General features: G+C 37.8%; 1 protein-coding gene across 2 annotated transcripts in view; it reads right to left on the bottom strand.

Annotated features, from left to right (window-relative positions):
* The window catches only part of Skd (mediator complex subunit skuld), a 50,119-nt gene that overhangs the window by 5,713 nt on the left and 21,321 nt on the right, over positions 1 to 23,085 (bottom strand). Inside the window, exons 2-13 of one of the 2 annotated variants that reach the window (XM_076907394.1) lie at positions 20,682 to 21,012; positions 14,031 to 14,199; positions 13,794 to 13,939; positions 13,259 to 13,688; positions 11,716 to 11,865; positions 10,100 to 10,667; positions 9,801 to 10,007; positions 8,000 to 9,727; positions 7,573 to 7,921; positions 4,962 to 5,257; positions 4,047 to 4,238; positions 3,549 to 3,893 (exon numbers count right to left, since the gene is read on the bottom strand). In XM_076907394.1, coding sequence (XP_076763509.1) covers positions 3,549 to 3,893; positions 4,047 to 4,238; positions 4,962 to 5,257; positions 7,573 to 7,921; positions 8,000 to 9,727; positions 9,801 to 10,007; positions 10,100 to 10,667; positions 11,716 to 11,865; positions 13,259 to 13,688; positions 13,794 to 13,939; positions 14,031 to 14,199; positions 20,682 to 21,012 — 4,911 coding nt within the window. Of the gene's footprint in view, positions 1 to 3,548; positions 3,894 to 4,046; positions 4,239 to 4,961; positions 5,261 to 7,572; positions 7,922 to 7,999; positions 9,728 to 9,800; positions 10,008 to 10,099; positions 10,668 to 11,715; positions 11,866 to 13,258; positions 13,689 to 13,793; positions 13,940 to 14,030; positions 14,200 to 20,681; positions 21,013 to 23,085 lie in introns of both variants that reach the window. The other variant, XM_076907393.1, reaches the window with a different exon arrangement.

The raw sequence follows: 23,085 nt of genomic DNA, 5'->3' as shown, positions 1-23,085 counted from the left end.
TAAACAACGTTTGCATCAGATCTCTATAATACTTAATATTCTTTAAGTAAAGAATCTTATTTCTATTCTCGTTCAGCTTCTCAATCTCTGCTTAATATTCTCACTAGCATATTTTAAATGATAGCAGAATTCATTTAATGCGAACTGAAATTTTCTACAGTGTTAGACTCCAGTTTCAATGACCCTCAAAATGTTCCATCCGTCCATCGAACCATTTAGCGTACAAAGGATATCATCTTCCAGCTTCTAACAATGTGTGCATCAGATCTCTATTTAATATTTTGACTTATATATCTTTAATAATAATAGTAGAATTCATTTAATGCGAACTGAAATTTTCTACAGCGTTAGACTCCAGTTTCAATGACCCTCAAAATGTTCCATCCGTCCATCGAACCATTTAGCGTACAAAGGATATCATCTTCCAGCTTCTAACAATGTGTGCATCAGATCTCTATTTAATATTTTTACTTATATATCTTTAATAATAATAGTAGAATTCATTTAATGCGAACTGAAATTTTCTACAGCGTTAAACTCCAGCCCCGATGACCTCCAAGTATCCGTCCATGTTCCATCCACTCATCAAACCAACTCATCCACTCGTTCAGTGTACGAAGGATATAATCTTCCAGCTTGGAACAACGTATGAATCAGATTTCTATTAAATAAATACTTATTTATGTTTCAAATAATAATAGAATTCATTTAATGCAAATTGAAATTTCTACAGTGTTAGATGCCAGCCCCAATGACCTTCAAGAGTTCCATCCACTCAGCGTACAAAGGATATAATCCTCCAGCTTCTTATATAAATGCTTATGCATTTGATCTCTACTTAATAAATTCTTATTTATGTCATAAATAATAATAGAATTCATTTAATGCGAACTAAAATTTCCACAACGTTAGATTCCATCCCCAAAGACCTTCAAAATGTTCCATCCATCCGTCGAATCATTCAATTCAGCGTACAAAGGATAATCTTCCAGCTTCGAACAACGTACGCATCAGATCTGTACTAAATAAATTCGTATTCATGTCTTAAATAATAATAGAATTCATTTAATGCGAACTGAAATTTCTGCGCCATTGAAAGACCTCAGCCATGACGACCTTCAAGTGTTCCATCCATCCATCAATCCATTCAGCATACAAAGGACATAATCTTCCAGCTTCGAACATCGTATGCATCAGAACTTTACTTAATATTCTTACTTATATGTCTTAAATAATAATAGAATTAATTTAATGCGAACTGAAATTTCCACAACGTTAGATTCCATCCCCAAAGACCTTCAAAATGCTTCGAACAATGTATGCATCAGATCTCTACTAAATAAATTCTTATTTGTGTCTTAAATAATAATAGAATTCATTTAATGCGAACTAAAATTTCCACAATGTTAGCTTCCATCCTCAAAGACCTTCAAACTGTTCCATCCACCCATCGAACCATTTAGCATACAAAGGACATAATCTTCCAGCTTCGAACAAAGTACGCATCAGATCTGCTCAATATTCTTCCTTACATATCTCAAATAATAATAGAATTCATTAAAAATTTCCACAACATTAGATTCCATTCCCGAAGACCTTCAAAATGCTTCGAACAAAGTATGCATCAGATCTCTACTTAATATTCCTACTTATATGTTTTAAATATTAATAAAATTCATTTAATGCGAACTAAAATTTCCACAACGTTAGATTCCATCCCCAAAGACCTTCAAAATGTTCCATCCATCCGTCGAATCATTCAATTCAGCGTACAAAGGATAATCTTCCAGCTTCGAACAACGTACGCATCAGATCTCTACTAAATAAATTCTTATTCGTGTCTTAAATAATAATAGAATTCATTTAATGCGAACTAAAATTTCCACAATGTTAGCTTCCATCCTCAAAGACCTTCAAACTGTTCCATCCATCCATCGAACCATTCAGCGTGCAAAGAATATAATGTTCCAGCTTCGAAGAAAGTATGCCAGATCTTTACTTAATATTCTTCCTTATATATATTAAGTAATAATAGAATTCATTAAAAATTTCTGCACCATTAGATTCCAGCCCTAACGACCTGCAAGCATTCCATCCATCCATCAGCTCGAAGCATTCTATCATCATTCATTCATCAACTCCAAGTGTTCCATTCATCCATCGAATCATTCAGCATACAAAAAATATAATCTTCCAGCTTCGAACAATGTGCGCATCAAATCTTTACTTAATATTCTTACTTATATGTTTTAAATATTTGCAAAATTCATTTAAGGCGAACTAAAATCTCTACAGCGTTAAACTCCAGCCCCAATGACCTGCACGTGTTCCATCCATCCATCAGCTCCAAGCATTCCATCCATTCATTCATCAATTCCAAGTATTCCATCCATTCGTTCAGCAACTCCGAGCATTTCATTCAATCATTCATCAACTCCAAATGTTCTATCCATCCATCGAACCATTCAATTCAGCATACAAAGGATATAATGCTCCAGCTCCGAACAATGTACGCATCAGGTCTTTACTTAATATTCTTACTTATATGTCTTAAATAATAGCAGAATTCATTTAATGCAAACTGAGATTTCTACAGCGTTAAACTCCAGCCCCAATGATCTTCAAGAGTTCCATCTGTTTGTGCAAAAGATATAATCTTCCAGCTTCGAACCATGTATGTATCAGATCTCTACTTAATAAATTCTTATTTATGTTTTAACTAATAATAGAATTCATTTAATGTGAAGCTTAGCCTTGATGACCTCCAATTGTTCCATCCGTCCATCAACTCCTAGTATTCCATCCATCCATCGAACCATTCAGCGTGCAAAGAATATAATCTTCCAACTTCGTGAACAACGTACGCATCAGATTTCTATTTAATATTTTTACTTATACATCTTTAATAATAATAGTAGAATTCATTTAATGCGAACTGAAATTTTCTACAGCGTTAAACTCCAGCCCCAATGACCTCCAAGTATCCGTCCATGTTCCATCCAAACGTTAAACCATTTAGCACACAAAGAATATAATCTTTTCCAGGTTCGAACAATGGTATGCATCAGATCTTTACTTAATATTTTTAATAATAATAGTAGAAATTCATTCAATGCGAACTGAAATTTTCTAGTGTTAAACTCCAGCTCCGATGATCTTCAAAATGTTCCATTCATCCATCGAACCAATTAGTATACAAAAAATATAATCTTCCAGCTTCGAACAAAGTACGCATCAGATCTGTACTAAATAAATTCTTATTCATGTCTTAAATAATAATAGAATTCATTAAAAATTTCCACAACGTTAGATTCCATCTCCGAAGACCTTCAAACTGTTCCACCCATCCATCGAACCATTCAATTCAGCATACAAAGGACATAATCTTCCAGCTTCGAACAAAGTATACACCAGATCTACTCAATATTCTTCCTTACATATCTCAAATAACAATAGAATTTACAAAAAATCTCCAGAACATTAGCTTCGATGCCCAAAGAGCCCGAAACCACTCCACCGATTACTAAAACCATCGAATCGACACTTACGCCTTGTGACATAACTCCAAGTATGAAGTCCATCAGCTTCTGCAGTCCGATTCTCCTGGCAGATGCGCGTTTCCTCCTCTTCCTGTTGGGTATGTCGATGTTGATGGTAGCAGTCTCGAAGATCTCGCCTCTGTCGTCAGTGGCTACAGCCAGCAGCCAGGATTGGTCCTCGCTGAGGCAGTAGCTGATGTAAAGAACTGCGCACTCCTCTGGTCCAGCGATGCCAAATGACTCTGGTGCTTCGCTTTTAGCCCTGAGAGGGGCCAGGACGTATGCTGGCGCGTACAACCGGTACGGTGCTCTGTTCCGTTCCTGATGTATAGTTGCAAGAGTATTACTAAAGGACTGAAAATGATCCATTCGTGGCCTATTTTAATTTATTCATTCGCTAGATTCCCTGTCGATGCAGTCGACAGGCAGAAGAAGCTACAAACTGGACCAGGCGGAGGGATTTTTTTGGTGCGAATCGACTGAGTGAAACGTTCATTAAGATCTTACATCTTTACTCTTAAGGAAAATATCCGCTGCGGCAGCGGTGCCAAATCCAGTGAGACTCTTTACCGACGAATTGTGATTTAACAGGCGACGACCCTGCAGGAACACGTTCAACGCCAATGCTCGCATCTCGTCCTGGATCTTGCGCCTCTCTCTGGCCCTGCCCAGCTCCATTATGCTCTCCAGGGATATTATCTGAGGAGGAATGGAAATTGTGTAGTCGCTGGAATTTATTTTGCTTCGCTTAATGAAGTAATTTATTCTTGAAGGATTGTAAAGAGAAGTTGGAAGGATATTAATTGTACAGTTGCTTGCGCATGCGAAGAAAAAAATTAATTTCTCTTTGCTTTCTGAATCAATTAATTCTTAAACATTTCTTGAGAGAAGTTAGAGAACAATACAAATTATACTAGTTGCTTGCGCAGCGAAGAAGAAATTCATCTTGCTTTGCTTCTCGTCACTTACTGAGTTAATTAATTCTTGAACACTTTTCAGGAGAAATTAAAAGAATACAAATCTGAAGAAGAATTTAAATTACACAGCTACTTGTGCAGTGAAGAAGAAATGTAACAAGAATTCATCTTGCTCCACTTCTTGTGAGAAATTAGAAGAATAAAAATTATATAGTTGCTTGCGCAGAAGAGAAAGAAGAAGAAATGTAATAAGAATTCATTTTGCTTAATTAGCGAGATAATAAGAATTTATTTCTCTTCAAAATTAATTCTTGAAGGCTTCTCGAGAGAAGTTAGAAGAATAAAAATGATAAAGTTGCTTGCGCAGAAGAGAAAGAAGAAGAAATGTAATAAGAATTCATTTTGCTTAATTAGCGAGATAACAAGAATTTATTTTGCTCCGCTTCTCTTCGCTTACTGAATTAATTAACTCTAAAACCCTCCTTCGACAGAAATTAAGTCTCACCTGTACGTTGATGTTCGACCTAATATTTTCAGGCATGCTATTCACTGCTGCCGAATAGGCGCGCAGCAAAGCTAAGATCACAAGCCTCCTGCGGTCAGGATCCTCAGGCCCTCCGAGCGAGAAAGGCTCCACCAAGTAGACGACCACTGCTGGAGGCTCCACTTCCTCCTCGTCTGGACCCGTTGTGGTGTTTGTGTGTATCGTGGCAGTCTGCGAGGTTGGTGTTGTGTTACCAGCATTAGAATTTGAATTTGTTGCTGTGTTCGATGATGGAGTTTCGCTTCTTGGATTCTCGCCTTCTGAAGACAAAAAGGTTTTACACGAATAATACTTATTTCTTATGCTTTCCGATGAATCAGTTTGGTTTGTGCCTTTGTTATTGGCGATGGCTAAATTAATTATGAAACTGGATATTTGTACGGATAACTAAGACAAGAAAAATTGAGTTTAGAAGCTTCGCTAATTACATAAATTATATTTAATCTTCATAGATTTTAGAAACGAAGAACACGTGGAAATTAATAATAACAGAATGAAAGACTGACGAGTTGCTAAAGTGAAAATGGAAAGATCTTCTTTAGTTTGGTAAGCTGAGTGCTTAGAAATTTTTATTTTACATTTTTAATATTTTTTTTTCATTTTAGAGTATTTTTAAATTTTATATATGTTTATAAATTTTATTATTCATTAAATTACGCGTAGCAAGATTGTTCAGATATTTTATAAATTGAATTTCTATAGAAAAGCTAGAAGATGAGTAATTGGTGATATTTGTTGCAGATAAAAGAAAAAGCGAAGAAGGACAGTGATATGCGATGTAAAATTGTATTAATGGAATATCCTTCATCGATACGTATTTTTATTTCATTGCCTTCATGCGTTTTTGCTTTCGATGCGAAAGAAAATCTTACTTATTCGAGAAACACTGGTTTAAGAAAAACTACTTTGCGGCTGTGAAATTCCATAAAATATGCAACTTTTTAGATTTACAAGGCTACAGTAAGTTAAGTAAAAATATCAGCAGAAAAAGCTCAGTTTTTTATTTGTAATTCTTAAGCCCAAATAAGTTTCTTGAAGAAGAGAAGCAGAAGAATCTGAGAAAAATTATAAACTTCATTTTAATTCAATATTCGCTATTTGAAGGGTAATTAAATGATTAATACGATGTGGAGATGCGAATTATGCTCGTATTAACAAAATACCAGCAAAAGCTTGGTTTCTTATTCGCAATTCTTAAGTCCAAATATGTTTCTTGAAGAAGAGAAGCAGAAGAATCTGAGAAAAAGTATAAACTTCATTTCAATTTAGTATTCGCTTTACGAAGGGTAATTAAATGATTAATACGATGTGGAGATGCGAATTATGCTCCTATTAACAAAATACCAGCGAAAGCTTGGTTTCTTATTCGCAATTCTTAAGCCCAAATAAGTTTCTTGAAGAAGAGAAGCAGAAGAATCTGAGAAAAATTATAAACTTCATTTTAATTCAATATTCGCTATATGAAGGGTAATTAAATGATTAATACGATGTGGAGATGCGAGTTACGCTTGTATTAACAAAATACCAGCAAAAGCTTGGTTTCTTATTCGCAATTCTTAAGTCCAAATATGTTTCTTGAAGAAGAGAAGCAGAAGAATCTGAGAAAAAGTATAAACTTCATTTCAATTTAGTATTCGCTTTACGAAGGGTAATTAAATGATTAATACGATGTGGAGATGCGAATTATGCTCCTATTAACAAAATACCAGCGAAAGCTTGGTTTCTTATTCGCAATTCTTAAGCCCAAATAAGTTTCTTGAAGAAGAGAAGCAGAAGAATCTGAGAAAAATTATAAACTTCATTTTAATTCAATATTCGCTATATGAAGGGTAATTAAATGATTAATACGATGTGGAGATGCGAGTTACGCTTGTATTAACAAAATACCAGCAAAAGCTTGGTTTCTTATTCGCAATTCTTAAGTCCAAATATGTTTCTTGAAGAAGAGAAGCAGAAGAATCTGAGAAAAATTATAAACTTCATTTCAATTCAATATTTGCTATACGAAGGGCAATTAAATGATTAATATGATGTGAAGATGCAAATTATGCTCGTATTAACAAAATACCAGCGAAAGCTTGGTTTCTTATTCTCAATTCTTAAGTCCAAATATGTTTCTTGAAGAAGAGAAGCAGAAGAATCTGAGAAAAAGTATAAACTTCATTTCAATTTAGTATTCGCTTTACGAAGGGTAATTAAATGATTAATACGATGTGGAGATGCGAGTTACGCTTGTATTAACAAAATACCAGCAAAAGCTTGGTTTCAACTACTTTGCGGCTGTGAAATTGCATAAAATATGCAACTTTTAAGATTTACAAAGCTACAGTAAGTTAAGTAAAAATATCAGCAGAAAAAGCTCAGTTTCTTATTCGCAATTCTTAAGCCCAAATAAGTTTCTTGAAGAAGAGAAGCAGAAGAATCTGAGAAAAATTATAAACTTCATTTTAATTCAATATTCGCTATACGAAGGGTAATTATACAATTAATACGATGAGGAGATGCAAATTATGTTTGTTGCGAACTAAAAAAATCCCATTAAAAAGTAGAATCTTGTATCATCGCTACGTACCAACAGATTCAGGTTTATTGGTCATCACATCAGGCGTAGCAGGCATAGCATCGGTAACAGGTATAGTAGTCTGCTGCTGCTGTTGTTGCTGCTGCTTGTTACTCAGCTGCGAGTCACCAGGATCCAGCAAACTCCTATCCTGAATCACCTGAGTCAAGTACGGAGCTAGTCGATGATTACAAACTTGAGCGTACAGTCGCAGCAGCTCTCCCAGCTGGTTCTCCCCCAACAGCTTGAACCAATCGTCCACAGGCTGCTTCGCTTGCTTCTGCACGGATGACTTGCCAACACGAAGGATCCCATCTCTTAGAGCCTTTGAGATAGGCGTGTGCCTGCCCAGTCGACAGATCTGAAAGAGCAACCACAATTCTCAGAAACTACGTTTAACACGCAGGAAGCTTAATAAGAACCCCTGCGAGCCACTTACTTCGTACGTGGTGGACAGTTCACGGAAAAACGACTTTACTTTGCTAATCACGCAGTCATTGTCAGGCGCCACCACCACGTAGGCGACGTCCCTGGGTCCTGCGTAGGGCTCCAACAGCAGCTTCTCCCAATAGCTCAAAGCGTAAGGCGACAGAGAGAGCCAGTCGCGGTCGTAGCCGACCACCAACGCTGGAATCGGCTGCGGCTCGCAGCGATCGTCCGTGCCGCGTCCAGCTAAACGATGGAACTGCCTCCAAGTGAGAGGGCCGTTGACAGTGTAAGGCGCCTCCCACATTCTGGTGGTGCACTTCTTCTGAACCGCGTCTTGCAACAACGGCTGGAGCGCTCTCATCATTCGCACGATATCACCACTGCACTGCGGCCCTTTGGCTCTAAGGAAAACCCATCGATGCACACCGATCACGCGGTTAGTCCTCTCGCTGTGCGTACCGTTGATTTTACCCTGGTCGAGCGCGGCCAGCGACATTTCGTTCCCGTCGTTGAACTCGAGGGTATTCACTGTTGGCGCGAGCAACGGGTAGCTCTTCGTCGCCGCGTAGATCCTCGACGCTCTGTAAAGGCTGCTCGCGGAACTTTGTACGATCAGGCACTGTTCTCTGAGTAATTCCAACACATTTGGTGGTATCAAATCGAGTCCCTCGGACGACGAGGACGACGACTTATTGTTTGCTCCACACGCGGCACTGATTAACGACGATTTCTTCTTCTCAGCAGGGTCCTCAGCGATCCCAGTGATCTCCATCTCGTCCTCGTAGAACAGACCAGCCTTGTGCGCCAATCTGCGGTTCACCACCGCGCTGAACCCGCAGCTGCACTTGATCTGATCGTCGTCTTGGAACAGAGCGCCGCTGGACCACGAGTGACTTAAATAAACACCTGCATCAGCACCCTTGATGTTGCCAACGACCTTTGGACCAGCGTTGCACACGCAGAGGCTGCAACTGTCGAAGTTGTGGTCGCGGAAGATGTTGAAAGCGGTGTCGCCAAGCAGGATGTTCACCACCAGAGAGTTCGACTCTGGCGCGCGAATCGGTCCAGGCGTGTCTGCCTCGATGCTGTTCAGGTTTTTGTTCAGATACGACGAGGTGGTGGACGTGGCTGGGCTTGGCTGGTCGTAAGGCGGCGGTGGTGGTCTCCCTGAGATCGTCGCGGACCTGTACGGCGCGCCCAAAGGCGCTGGGCTCGGTGGGCACGGCTGCTGCTGGACTGAGCCTGGCCTGGTCGCTGGCAGCGGTTTCTCAGAACTGTTGGAAGTAGGATTGCACTGCCAAGAGGGTCTGTACACGCAGTGCGATGGCAGTGTAACGGCCGGTAGAGACTGGCTGGGCAAATTTGTCAGTGGGGCGTATTTGGATGAACCAACCATCTTACAGATAGACGCAGGTTTGAACACATAGGACCAATCGTCGATGGGTTCTTCTTGGGGGGATCCCATGTTCGGATAGATGTCTGGCAGGTGTCTGAGCGGTCGTTGAGGCAACGAGAGCTCCGTCTGGTCCATCAACGGGTCGCTCAACTGGCAAGGCGAGGCGACAGGATTGTGCTCCAACGATGGAGGCGTTGGAAACATCTTCGAGAGCTCTTCTGGTCGTAGCACGCCCACTCCGCGGTTGTTGTGTCTGCTGTTAGCGTCCACTCTGGTCTCCTCGTGCGGTCCACCGGATCTGTTCGACTCTGGCGGGGTTTGTACTTGAAGCTGGTTCAAATTCTGCAAGCAATTATCATTGTTAGAGCTACAAATACCATGCTACATCAATTAAATTGCAATTTCATTGACTTACTGTCTCGTCACTGGATGTGTCAGGGTCAGAGTTGTCAAAGATCTGCTCCAGGTCTTTGTAGGATACTTGAAGACCCTCGATGGTGAACAGAGAGCCTGGTTTCGTGGGGTCGTCTCTCTGTCGTCTAAGTCCGTCGACACCTGTGCCGTTCTCTTCACCTGTTGCATCAAACTCATATGGATCTGTTCTTCTGCCAATGCAATCTCCCTGACGAACGTTGACGAACAGAATGTATATACAAATTATAGGGAAGACGATGAGCTGCTGCTTTAGCGTAGAATGGAAAAGGAATCACTTACAGCACTGGTGTTCGGCTCCTGCTTTATCTCCAGCTTAGACGTTTGGCTCTGAGGAACCTGAGAATTCATTGGTGGATACAAAGTATTGCTCCGCGCATTGGCTGGGCTGGTATTAGATTCCTTAAAACGTTTTACAGGATGATTGAGCCATGCTTCTTGTGTTGTATAATCATAAAGCCGAGGTAATGACTGTTCGTTTTCTAAATATATATCCTCACATTCTCTAGAGGCTAAGACTGGTCGTTTTAATGTTGGTCCGGGAGCTGGGCTATGCACTTGATTATTACATGCAGAGGAAGTTGACTTTGGGCCTTGAGACGGGGTCAATGGTGGGGCAGTGTTCGTGTGACTGGGTGGCGGTTGGGGACTGAGAGTGGGCATTGTTGGCTCTGCGGGTGGGACTGATGCTGGCTCGGAATGTGGGGTTGGAAGAGGCGAAGGTGCTGGGGAACTTGGCGAACCAACAGACGCAACTGGTAGACAATCTCCTCCTGTCGGTGGTCCCCTCGAATAAGAAGGAGGTCCGCCTGGTGGTGTGTTCGGTGCTTCTGTTCTGTTCAACACAGACCTGTTCCGATTCAAATATACAATCGCAAGATTAACATTTCTCTACGATTAATACATCACAGAGACATTAATCGTACTCTTATCGTGTTTAAAATGATGATTGTAAGTTACGGCTGGTTGAAAATCTGATTCATGCGGAACACAAAGACCAACATTATCACACCACTACTTAAAAAATTAAGGATCGTCAACAAATTTGGATGTTAAAAGGTATACGGTACCAAGGTGGTTAATTAATCATGCTCCGATTAGAAACAATACCATCGAACACTCGTGCGAAGCTTTCTCTAATGATTACAGATACTGAAAAAAATCAGGACGAGCAAGAGTTCGCAACGAAGACTTAATTTAAGCAGCTTCTACGCTATACGATTGTTAGCAACTGTATAGTAATTAGACGACGACTAAAATTTCAAGAATACGCTTGTACTCATAACTTTTTATAATATCGTAGCTAAGATTGTTCATATATATAATAGTTTATATAAAAAATTATATATATAGCAGAGTTTACATCGATTGTCTGTAATCGTACTTACTCTACAGTTTACATAAATAAGCACACGTACGCAAGAACCATCACGTGAAGTATGTACATATTAGAAAGTGGTAAAATTTATACAGCGAATAAACCCTGTGCGATGTATTTATTAATTGGTAACACCAACGTATGTTTATATGAGTGCGTGAGGATGTACAAACACAGGCGCACACGCATTCTCTCCCCTCTTTCAAGCGTGTGGACTCTTTTTACAACCGAGTACTCGTAACAGACTTTTGAACAGACAAGACTCTCTCTCCCTTCCCTCCGAAGAAGAAAAACAAAATATATATTGCACAATGATGTCTGAATTAATGCGCCATTCGTGCAATTAGATTTAGTTATTCGTGTGACCAGATGAATAGCGGAGCTCTCATAAAGCAATGTGAATTAAGGGATGACGTTATGGCATCATGATATTGGCATTATTGCGGTAATTAAAAAATATATATATATGTATGTGGAAGTAATCATTTCTCTGATTGGTATCGGGGCAGAAATTACCCACCTGGGGGCATTAGCAGGCACAGAGGGACAAGCATCCCAGTGGGTGGTAGAGCGTCGATGAAACGGTACGACCCTCCTTCCACCTTTATCTACTCTCTCCCTCTGAACCTGAGACGAGGCCAGGCTTTTCCAACCCCCGGGGGTCGCATACCTGCAACCGATGCATTTAATATCTATTTCTCTATTCACTCTAAATGGTCTGATTTAAATGAATACGCTCAGTCTCTTACATGGACCAGAACTAGATGACCTAACGACAATACATGTTACATTTGGTCCCTAAAATCTACGCTTCATTGACCAACACAATTCTTATCCCATACGATACTGTTCGATTGTGGTTCGTGGATGCTGCGAACAGCCATCACGTAACAATGATACTATTTTGTATTACGTTTATCAGTTTGTAGCTTTAATAGTATTTTTTTTTTGTTCTGTGATTGTAAGAAATGCAAGATCTACGCTTCGTTGAGTAACACAATTTTTATCCCAAACGATACAATTCAAATTCAATTCTGGTTCGTGGATGCTGCGAACAGCCATCACGTAACAATGATACTATTTTGTATTACGTTTATCAGTTTGTAGCTTTAATAGTATTTTTTTTTTGTTCTGCGATTGTAAGAAATGCAAGATCTACGCTTCGTTGACTAACACAATTTTTATCCCAAACGATACAATTCAAATTCAATTCTGGTTCGTGGATGCTGCGAACAGCCATCACGTAACAATGATACTATTTTGTATTACGTTTATCAGTTTGTAGCTTTAATAGTATATTTTTTTTATTGTGCGATTGTAAGAAATGTAAGAATTAAGTGAAGAAAGATTGCTGGCGCAGGAGAACTCTCTGTTACGCAAATAAGAGATCTAAGTTTTGAAACATACTCGCATACGAGCCATCCTCAAAAAAAGTAAATTTACATGCACGTATTTTGCAGCAGCCATCAAAAAAATTACTACCTGTACTGATGTCTCAATTAATTACTATCTAATATTAATTCTGTGCTATCACATGCAGACAGAATCAATAGTAAACGGTGGCCATTATTGGTTGAGATATTGTCGAACGAACATAGAAAAGGAATGTATATATACTGCTACATTTAATAAATAAATGTGCAAAGGAAATAATCTAGAAGCTAATTATTTAATACATTCTTCACACACATATGCTTTCGTTTAATACTATAAACACCAGACAATAGTGTTATTAATTGTTATTATTACTGTTACTGCATTGTAATTAAAAATATCCCCTCTCGTGTTCTCTTTTTTTTTACTTTAAACTGTACGTTTCAGAAAATGATATCATACTTAAGATTTCTATTCTAAATTAATTGCACTGGACGTTGACTATTTTCTAGCAGAAGCGAATAAGATTGAAATCAATAGTCTCTTCTTTGTCGGTTCGATCGACTCTATTTATTCCTGAATTTTCAACTGCGAAAGAAGAGGAATGAGCACTCCGCAGAGTCGAGGGATGAGTATTGGACGCAATGCAGTAAAAGTTCTGAGAATGGTCAATCGAAGGCGTTACTCACTTTGAACAGGTACAGGAAGACTTTTGCGTTGGGTCGATGAAGGTCCAGGTGCCAAGTTCCGTGGAAGATTCTGTCTTGGAAGCAGAAATCGGTGAGCTCAAAGTACATTCTGCCCAAATACGTTCTGGCAATTCGGTGGCAGCTCTCAGTTCCTGCTGACCTAGGAGAGGATGTTCGCAACTAGCAGGACTATTCGGTGGAGAGAGAGGAGTGTCAAGCGGAGCATCGTCCATGTCAGTGACCAGGACATAACAGGAAGGATAACGCATGCGAACACCACCAACAAGCACTTCGACTAGAGGTGGTAGCCCTGCTTCAACGTTACTTCCATTTATCGGGTAAAAATGTTTCCATTCCTCGAGTAGTTGACTATCCGTACGTCCTAGTGGACCGGTCAATGTACCTGCTAATCCATAAGGAGCTAGAATCACTGCAACCAAGTTAACGCACCATTAATATCATCTACGACAGTCACATTTCTTACACGTACATAAAAAATCTAGCATCGTACTGGCAATCTACCATCTGCGCTTACCTTTAACACCAGATTGGGAGGTCTGCGTACGCTGTAAGCAAGTTCTTGTAAGATGTCGCACAGCTGGGTGCTGCCTGACGTCCACACTTGCGCATACAGTGCTTTCTCCATGAACGAAGAATGCAAACGAGAAGGACAGGTGGCTACTGTAATCGTTGGTTTGATACGCAGTTAGAGAGATAGCGTTTGGCTAATTTATTAGATGCTGTGTCGGTTCGATGGGATGCTGGGACTCACCTATTGCAACGGTGCTTTTCGAATCCATCGTAAGGTTGTACAAACCACTTGCCCAGGCGAACAAAGTCTCGAGATAGCAAGCACCGTTCAATCAAGTTGTGCAGAGCCTTGAAAAGAAGTGACCGGCACTCGTATGACAATCCACTTTCCCAAGAACCTTGTTCGCTTTCTGTAATTACAATAATTAATTAGAATATGGAACAATTACAAGAATTAGCATGTAATAATATAAATTGATAAGATATCGTTGTGCGGGTAATTTAAGGACAAAGTCTGTTGCAGATTTTCTTCTCAAGAGTAATTGAAGTGAAATTTTCACTTTCTGTAATTACGATAATTAGTTACATTGTGGAATAATTACAAGAATTAGCATGCAACAATATAAATTGATAAAATATTGTTTTGTAGGTAATTTAAGGATATAAAGTCTGTTGTAGATTTTCTTCTTAAGTGAAATTAATTTAGCTTCTGTTGTTTTCCCGCGATCCACTTTCTTGTAATGCTCGTTCTTGTTGGTCGAAAGAAACAGCTCATTTCAACGTGAAAGTAAAGCAATTCGTGTATAAAATTACAGGCAGTCACGTCTGCAATAAACGAATGTAGTGGATAAAAATGTTCATGGACTAAGTTCAGAAAAGCTTGAGTTCGTTTCACGTTTAGTATTGAAACAGTGTGTACTTTTGGTTTTGTGAAAGATAGTTTGGATGCTACGTTTTGCAGCATATTTGAGTTTGACTCGTTAATTAATTTTATGCTTTAAGTAACGCCATTAATTGTGCAATTCGTAAGTGCGTTTTTAAAGAAATCATTTTTCTCACGTGGAAATAAATAATTGTAGTTACAATTGATTAAATTGTATATTACAACGTTGTAAATGGAAAACTGTGATTACAGTCTGAAACCAGAAACGTCGAAGCAGAGGACTGTAATTTCGTGCAAATGACGATTGAAAAGTGGACGACTGTGATCACAGTCTAAAAAATAAACAGTGGATGCGTGTGGACTGTAATATTAGTCGCGTGATATTTGCAAAGCGAGCAACTATGAATGTCTGAAACCAGAAACGTTAGAAATAGAGGACTGTAATCTTAGTTATGTGAAATTTGCCAATGGAAGACTATGATTACAGTCCAAAAGGAACGAAGTATTGACGGCGTATTCTCAGTTGTGTGATATTTGCCAATAGAAGACTGTGATTACAGTCCATAACCAGACGACTGTGATTACAATCAAAAACCAGTGGATTGTGATTACAATCAAAAACTAGAAGACTGTGATGATTACAATCCAAAACCAGAAAACTATGATCACAGTCCAAAACTGAAAGACTATGATTACAGTTCAGAAGAAATATGTTTTGGTCGCGGAAGACTGTGATTACAATTCAAAACCTGTGGACTGTGATTACAGTCCAAAAGACTGTGGACTGTAATTACAGTCCAAAACTGAAAGACTGTGATCACAGTCCAAAAGAGATAAGTGTTGATCGCGAAAGACTGTGATTACAGTCCAAAAAACTGTGGACTGTAATCACAGTCCAAAACTGAAAGACTGTAATCACAGTCCAGAAGAAATAAGTGTTGATTGCGAAAGACTGTGATTACAGTCCAAAAGACTGTGGACTGTGATTACAGTCCAAAAGACTGTGGACTGTAATTACAGTCCAAAACTGAAAGACTGTGATCACAGTCCAGAAGAAATAGGTTTTGATCGCGAAATATTGTGATTACAGTCCAAAAGACTGTGGACTGTGATTACAGTCCAAAAGACTGTGGACTGTAATTACAGTCGAAAACTGAAAGACTGTGATTACAGTCCAGAAAAAATAAGTGTTAATCACGGAAGACTGTGATTACAGTTCAAAACTGGAGGACTGTGATTACAGTCCAAAAGACTGTGGACTGTAATTACAGTCCAAAACTGAAAGACTGTGATCACAGTCCAGAAGAAATAAGTGTTGATTGCGAAAGACTGTGATTACAGTCCAAAAGACTGTGGACTGTGATTACAGTCCAAAAGACTGTGGACTGTGATTACAGTCCAAAAGACTGTGGACTGTGATTACAGTCCAAAAGACTGTGGACTGTGATTACAGTCCAGAAAACTGTGGACTGTGATTACAGTCCAAAAGACTGTGGACTGTGATTACAGTCCAGAAAACTGTGGACTGTGATTACAGTCCAAAAGACTGTGGACTGTAATTACAGTCAAAAACTAAAAGACTGTAATCACAGTCCAAAAGAAATAAGTGTTGATTGCGAAAGACTGTGATTACAGTCCAAAAAACTGTGGACTGTGATTACAGTCCAAAAGATTGTGGACTGTGATTACAGTCCAAAAGACTGTGGACTGTGATTACAGTCCAAAAGACTGTGGACTGTGATTACAGTCCAAAAGACTGTGGACTGTGATTACAGTCCAAAAGACTGTGGACTGTAATCACAGTCCAAAACTGAAAGACTGTAATCACAGTCCAGAAGAAATAAGTGTTGATTGCGAAAAACTGTGATTACAGTCCAAAAGACTGTGGACTGTGATTACAGTCCAGAAAACTGTGGACTGTGATTACAGTCCAAAAGACTGTGGACTCTAATCACAGTCCAAAACTGAAAGACTGTAATCACAGTCCAAAACTGAAAGACTGTAATTGACCGCGGAAGACTGAGATTACAGTCCAAAAAACTGTGGACTGTGATTACAGTCCAGAAGAAATAAGTGTTGATCGCAAAAGACTGTAATTACAGTCCAAAACTGAAAGACTGTGACTACAGTCCAAAAAAAATAAGTATTTATCACGGAAGACTGTGATTACAGTCCAAAACTGAAAGACTGTAATCACAGTTCAGAAGAAATAAGTGTTGATCGCGAAAAACTGTAATTACAGTCGAAACCCTGTGGACTATGATCACAGTCCAAAATTGTAAAACTGTGATCACAGTCCAAAAAAAGCGAGTGTTGTGAAAAATTGTGATCATCACAGTTCGAAACAACCATTGAAATTGGAAGAAGACTGTAATCTCAATCGCAAAGAAATGTTGAAGACGAAGGACTGTAATTTCAGTTAAGTTACATTGCAGACGAGAAACTGTGATCATCACAGTTCGAAACAACCATAGAAATTGGACTGAGACTGTGATCACAGTCCAGAGAGAAACGTTGAAGATGAAGGACTGTAATCTCAGTCGCGTGATATTGCACGCGAGGGACTGTGACGATCACAGTCCAGAAAAAATGAAAGTTGAAAGCGGAGGACTTTAATTTCAGTAAATCTGCGCGATGGACAGCAGAAAATCTTTTATTTGCAAAGTTAAGTTGCTTCGTATCCATGAGATTCGTAGCATACGAGAAAAGTAGATTTTCTCAATTAAAAACCTCGAATATCAATCACATTGCAATAATAGTAATAATGGGAATGTATACTTGAAGAAATCAATTAATTTGCAAGACTTTGCAAACGTTACAAACGTCATTTGAAAATGTCGAATATGAATGTATTAATAATTACATTGCAATAGTAATAATAATAATAATGAGAATGCATACTTGAAGAAATCAATTAATTTGCAAGACTTTACAAACGTCATTTAAAAACGTGGAATATCAATATATTGAGAATTCATACTTAAAGAAATCAATTAATTTGCAAGACTTTGCAAACGTTACAAACGTCATTTAAAAATGTCGAATATCAATACATTAATAATTACATTGCAATAGTAATAAAAAAATAATGAGAATGCATACTTGAAGAAATCAATTAATTCGCAAGACTTTACAATAATAATACTAATTTATATAAAAGGTAATTTATATAATAATCCAAATTTTTTAACTGAAAACTCTAACAACCAGCAAATCTTCCTATTATTTTTTTATCGCATAAAAAATCGAATAAAATAAAAAATAAAATATAAGTAATTATAAATGTTTACTCTTGTCGAATAAAAAATGGAATTGTTTTAGCTCGACTTTATTTACTTCTATGGATGGTCTACGATGGATCTGGGATTAACAGCTCGTCGTTCGATTCTGCAATCGATATATACTTGTTGCGATGGACGATAAAAATAACGACGAATAAGATAAAAAATAAAATATAAATAATTATAAATGTTTACTCTTATCGAATAAAAACTGAAATTGTTTTTATACTGTTTTTATGACTTTATTGTATATTTTTATACTGTTTATATGACTTTATTTACTTCTGTGGATGGTCTACGATGGATCTGGGATTAGCAGCTCGTCATTCGATTCTACAATTAATAAATACTTGTTGCGATGCACGATAAAAACAACGACGAATAAGGTAAAAAATAAAATATAAATAATTATAAATGTTCAATTTTGTCGAATAAAAAATCGAGTAAAATAAAATATGAATAATTATAAATGTTTGCTCTTATCAAATAAAAACTGAAATTGTTTTAGCTCGACTTTATTTACTTCTATGGATGGTCTACGATGGATCTGGGATTAGCAGCTCGTCGTTCGATTCTACAATTGATAAATACTTGTGATGCACGATAAAAACAACGACGAATAAGGTAAAAAATAAAATATGAATAATTATAAATGTTTGCTCTTATCAAATAAAAACTGAAATTGTTTTAGCTCGACTTTATTTACTTCTATGGATGGTCTACGATGGATCTGGGATTAGCAGCTCGTCGTTCGATTCTGCAATTGATAAATACTTGTTGCGATGCACGATAATGGAGCCTTACGTAGCCTCGCACAGAGTTCCAGACAAGTACAGACAAGTAAACATAGTTCAGCGACCCTGTGCAGAGAAACACGGTCTAGACATCGTTACCGCTTCGCTCGCCTTTACGCGTTTTCTTTCTCAGAAACAAAAGCATACGGGATTTTCTACGACGACATCCGCTAGAACTTGCGATGCACAGCAGGTCCTCGAATTACGCGATTAATTGGCGATGGTATCCGCGTGAGCCGTGGAGAACACGAAATTTACCTCTTCTCTGTTCTCCAGAAGCCTCTCCTGACTTTAATTCACATATACCAATCATTAAACGACTAAGAATGATCTTATCATAATGTTTTTACATAGATTTACTTTCTACTTTTGCTAAAATATCCTCATGTTCATTTTATAATTAATAAGTCCCTTTTTCAGATCGTTTAAACTAGCTTTTGAGGTGGAATTGGAGCAGAACTTTCTTTGTACCCATTAAAAATGGTTTTTTTGGTTTATATTGCACCAAAGCTTTGCTAAAATTTGCTCATTTTCATTTTATAATTAATAAGTCCCTTTTTCAGATCGTTTGAACTAGCTTTTGAAGTGGAATTGGAGCAGAACTTTCTTTGTACCAGCTAAAAATGGTTTTTGGTTTCAATTGGAGGTGGAATTGGGGCAGAACTTTCTTTGTACCCATTAAAAGTGGTCAGAGGTGGTTAGAGGACTTAAAAAGATGTAGATAATCAACATTTTCTGTTTCCAAATTATTGGTAAAATTTGTTACCACATCCTGCACTCTTCAAAGATAAAAAAGGAAAAAAGGTAGAACGAAGAGAAAATTTGGTGCAGTTTTGAAAAAGGCTCGCCATGGCTGACTTAGACTTGCAGTAAGAGCTTCATTACTTGCCATAGACTTGACAACCTGCAGGCTGGTATAAAAAAAGCATTGAACGAACAGAAAATTTGGTCCAATTTTTAGATATAAAAAAAGATTGAACGAACACAAAATTTGGTCCAGTCTTTAAAGAACTTAAAAAGTGTAGATAATCAACATTTTCTGTTTCCAAATTATAGGTAAAACTTTTTACCAAATCTTGCACTCTTCAAAGCGTCGTCACAGACTTGACAACCTGCAGGCTGGTATAGAAAAAAAAGGGTAGAACGAACAGAAAATTTGGTCCAGTCTTTAGAGAACTTAAAAAGTATCGATTATCATTTTCCGTTTCCAAATTATAGGTAGAATTTTTCACCACATGCTGCACTCTTCAACGGTAAAAAAGGAAGGGAAAAAAGGAAAAGAGGTAGAAGGAAGAGAAAATTTGGTCCAGTCTTTAGAGAACTTAAAAAGTATCGATTATCATTTTCCGTTTCCAAATTATAAGAAGAATTTTTCAGCACATGCTGCACTCTTCAACGGTAAAAAAGGAAGGGAAAAAAGGAAAAGAGGTAGAAGGAAGAGAAAATTTGGTCCAGTCTTTAGAGAACTTAAAAAGTATCGATTATCATTTTCCGTTTCCAAATTATAGGTAGAATTTTTCACCACATGCTGCACTTTTCAACGGTAAAAAAGGAAGGAAAAAAGGAAAAGAGGTAGAAGGAAGAGAAAATTTGGTCCAGTCTTTAGAGAACTTAAAAAGTATCGATTATCATTTTCCGTTTCCAAATTATAGGTAGAATTTTTCACCACATGCTGCACTCTTCAAAGGTAAAAAAGGAAAAAAGGTAGAAGGAAGAGAAAATTTGGTCCAGTCTTTAGAGAACTTAAAAAGTATCGATTATCATTCTCCGTTTCCAAATTATAGGTAGAATTTTTCACCACATGCTGCACTCTTCAAAGGTAAAAAAGGAAGGGAAAAAAGGAAAAGAGGTAGAAGGAAGAGAAAATTTGGTCGAGTTTTGAAAAAGTCTCGCCATGGCTGGCTTAGACTCGCAGTAAGAGGTTGATTACTCACCGCACGCGATAAGTTCCGGCGACACGAGGCCGGAGAGATCAGGTTCCTCGCCGTACCAGAAAATCCAGAGTTCCTTGGCGGCGGTGAGGGAGAGGGGTGGCGGTGCGGGCGACGGTGCTAGCGATTCGAAGATGCTAGCTCCGGTTGCCGAGGCGGTTGCCGGGCCGGAGGTGGCCGGCGTGGCGGCTACTCGCCGCCACACGCAGAGAATGTCACCCGCGAGGCACCGCGAGAAGCTCGACAGCACCGGGTCCTCGAGGGGGGTGCCCCCGAAATCGCCGGCCACTTCGCCCCACACGAGCTTCTTCCATTTTATGCCGCAGAGGTCCGTCTGCCAATCAAACGATTAAACGGTCAAACCAAACCATAAACATTGGGCTCTCCGTTTTTTTACCAACAGAGATATTAATTGCATTTTTTTTCACAGTCAATATCACATTTAAGCTGCGTAATCATTATATATTTTTACAGAGAGTATAATAAGGCTTGTTTGGGACAAATTTTGATTAATTCTTTGCAATGGTTTTTGTTTGATCCATTATCAAAGATGGATACTCTTTTACTAACAGAAATATTAATTGTATTTTTCACAGTCAACATTACAGTAAACCTTGTTTGGGACAAATTTTGGTTGGTTCTACGCAATGGTTTTTGTTATGGCTTTACTATTTTATTATCGAAAAGATAAAAATGCAGTTCAAGCAAGGCGAAAATTATTGGGTTGTTCGTTTTTTACCAACAGAGGTACTAATTCTATTTTTTAACAATCAATATTACATTTCAGATGCGTAATCATTATATATTTTTGCAGAGGATATAGTAGAGGCTTGTTTGGGAACAATTTTGGTTGGTCTTTTGCGATAGGTTTTGTACCATATGATGATATGTACCATATCAAAGAGGTGTTTCAAGTAATTCTTTTGTTTTTTAGCAACAGAGATATTAATTGTATTTTTTCACATTGCGCAATCATTATATATTTTTACAGAGAATATAGTAAGGCTTGTTTGGAAAAAATTTCGGTTGGTTCTTTACAATGGTTTTTGTTTGGTGCCATATCAAAGAGGGATAATCGAAAGCAGCAGTACTCATTCATTCTCGAAAAGGTAAAAATGTAGTTCAAGCAAGGAGAAAATTATGTGATGTGTATGTATCCAAATTTTGTTGAAAAAAAAATTTCAAGGGGATTATTTTTTTTGAGCTTCTACAAAACAATGCCAAGATTAATTCTGAAGTGTATTGTGTGATCAACTGGACAAATTAAATGACTCGCTCAAATAGAAAAGGCCAGAATTGATCAATAGAAAAGGTATAATGTTCCACCACGATAATGCAAGACCTCATACAAGTTTGGTAACTCGCCAAAAGCTTTTACAGCTTGAATGGGGTGTATTACAACATCCTCATATTCTCCAGATTTTACACCTTTGGATTATTACTTGTTCTGGTATTTGCAACATTTTCTAGATGGCAAAACCTTCACTTCAAATCAGAATCAAGTTAAATATCACTTGAAACAGTTTTTTTGCCAGCAAAGATTAGAAATATTATGAGTGTGGAATCAATTTCCTTTCTGAAAGATGATAAAAGGTATTGGATCAAAATGAAGGATATATAATTTAATAAAATGTTTATAAACTCTATAAAAACTGTGTTTCATTTTCAGCAAAAAAAAAAAACGAAATGACTTTAAGAACAGCCCAATACTTCACAAAAGCTGTTGCTAGCCCTTTAAACGCTATAAACCCATTTATGGGTTCTCTAAAAGGGCTAAAGACTACATAATATGTTCTTTTAAAGGGCTACAGTCGAATTTTTATGTTGATTAAATAATGTTGAATTATTGCTTGAAGAATAAGAGTTTTCAAAAGATTTTTTTTTATGTTAAATTGTTTTTATACCTGTAATTTAATTATGTTTGGTTGATGATGGTCTCAGGGTAGTAGTTTGGATTCAGAATTTTTTAATACTTGGATAGTTTAGTGGTTGGGTCGATATTGAGTGTTTTACACTTTTATAAGCTTGTGTTATTAAAAATTGAAGCAGCTAGGAGATAATGAGCTTCTCCTTTAGTGTGGAGGTGGTCGTTACTTGGTTGAAGGGATGGGATCCTGGAAAGATTCGTTAGGGTAATGCTTGGGGCTATTCAATTATTTAGAGCAAAGTGCTAGGATTATTTAGAGCAAAGTTTTGGGATTATTTAAAACGACGTTTTGGGATTATTTAGGGCAAACTTTTGGATTTTTTAGAATAAAGTTTTGAGATTATTTAGAGCAAAGTTTGAGGATTATTTCCTGCGAAATTTTAGAAATATTTCTAACAAAGTTTTAGAATTATTTCTAGCGAAATTTTAGAATTAATTATTGCAAAATTTTGGAATGATTTCTAACGTAATTTTAGAATT

The sequence above is a fragment of the Xylocopa sonorina genome, chromosome 16 (genome assembly GCF_050948175.1).
Source record: "Xylocopa sonorina isolate GNS202 chromosome 16, iyXylSono1_principal, whole genome shotgun sequence".
Classification (NCBI taxonomy): domain Eukaryota; kingdom Metazoa; phylum Arthropoda; class Insecta; order Hymenoptera; family Apidae; genus Xylocopa; species Xylocopa sonorina.
Note: the sequence above shows the minus strand (reverse complement) of the source record. Positions and strands in the feature narration are given on the sequence as shown.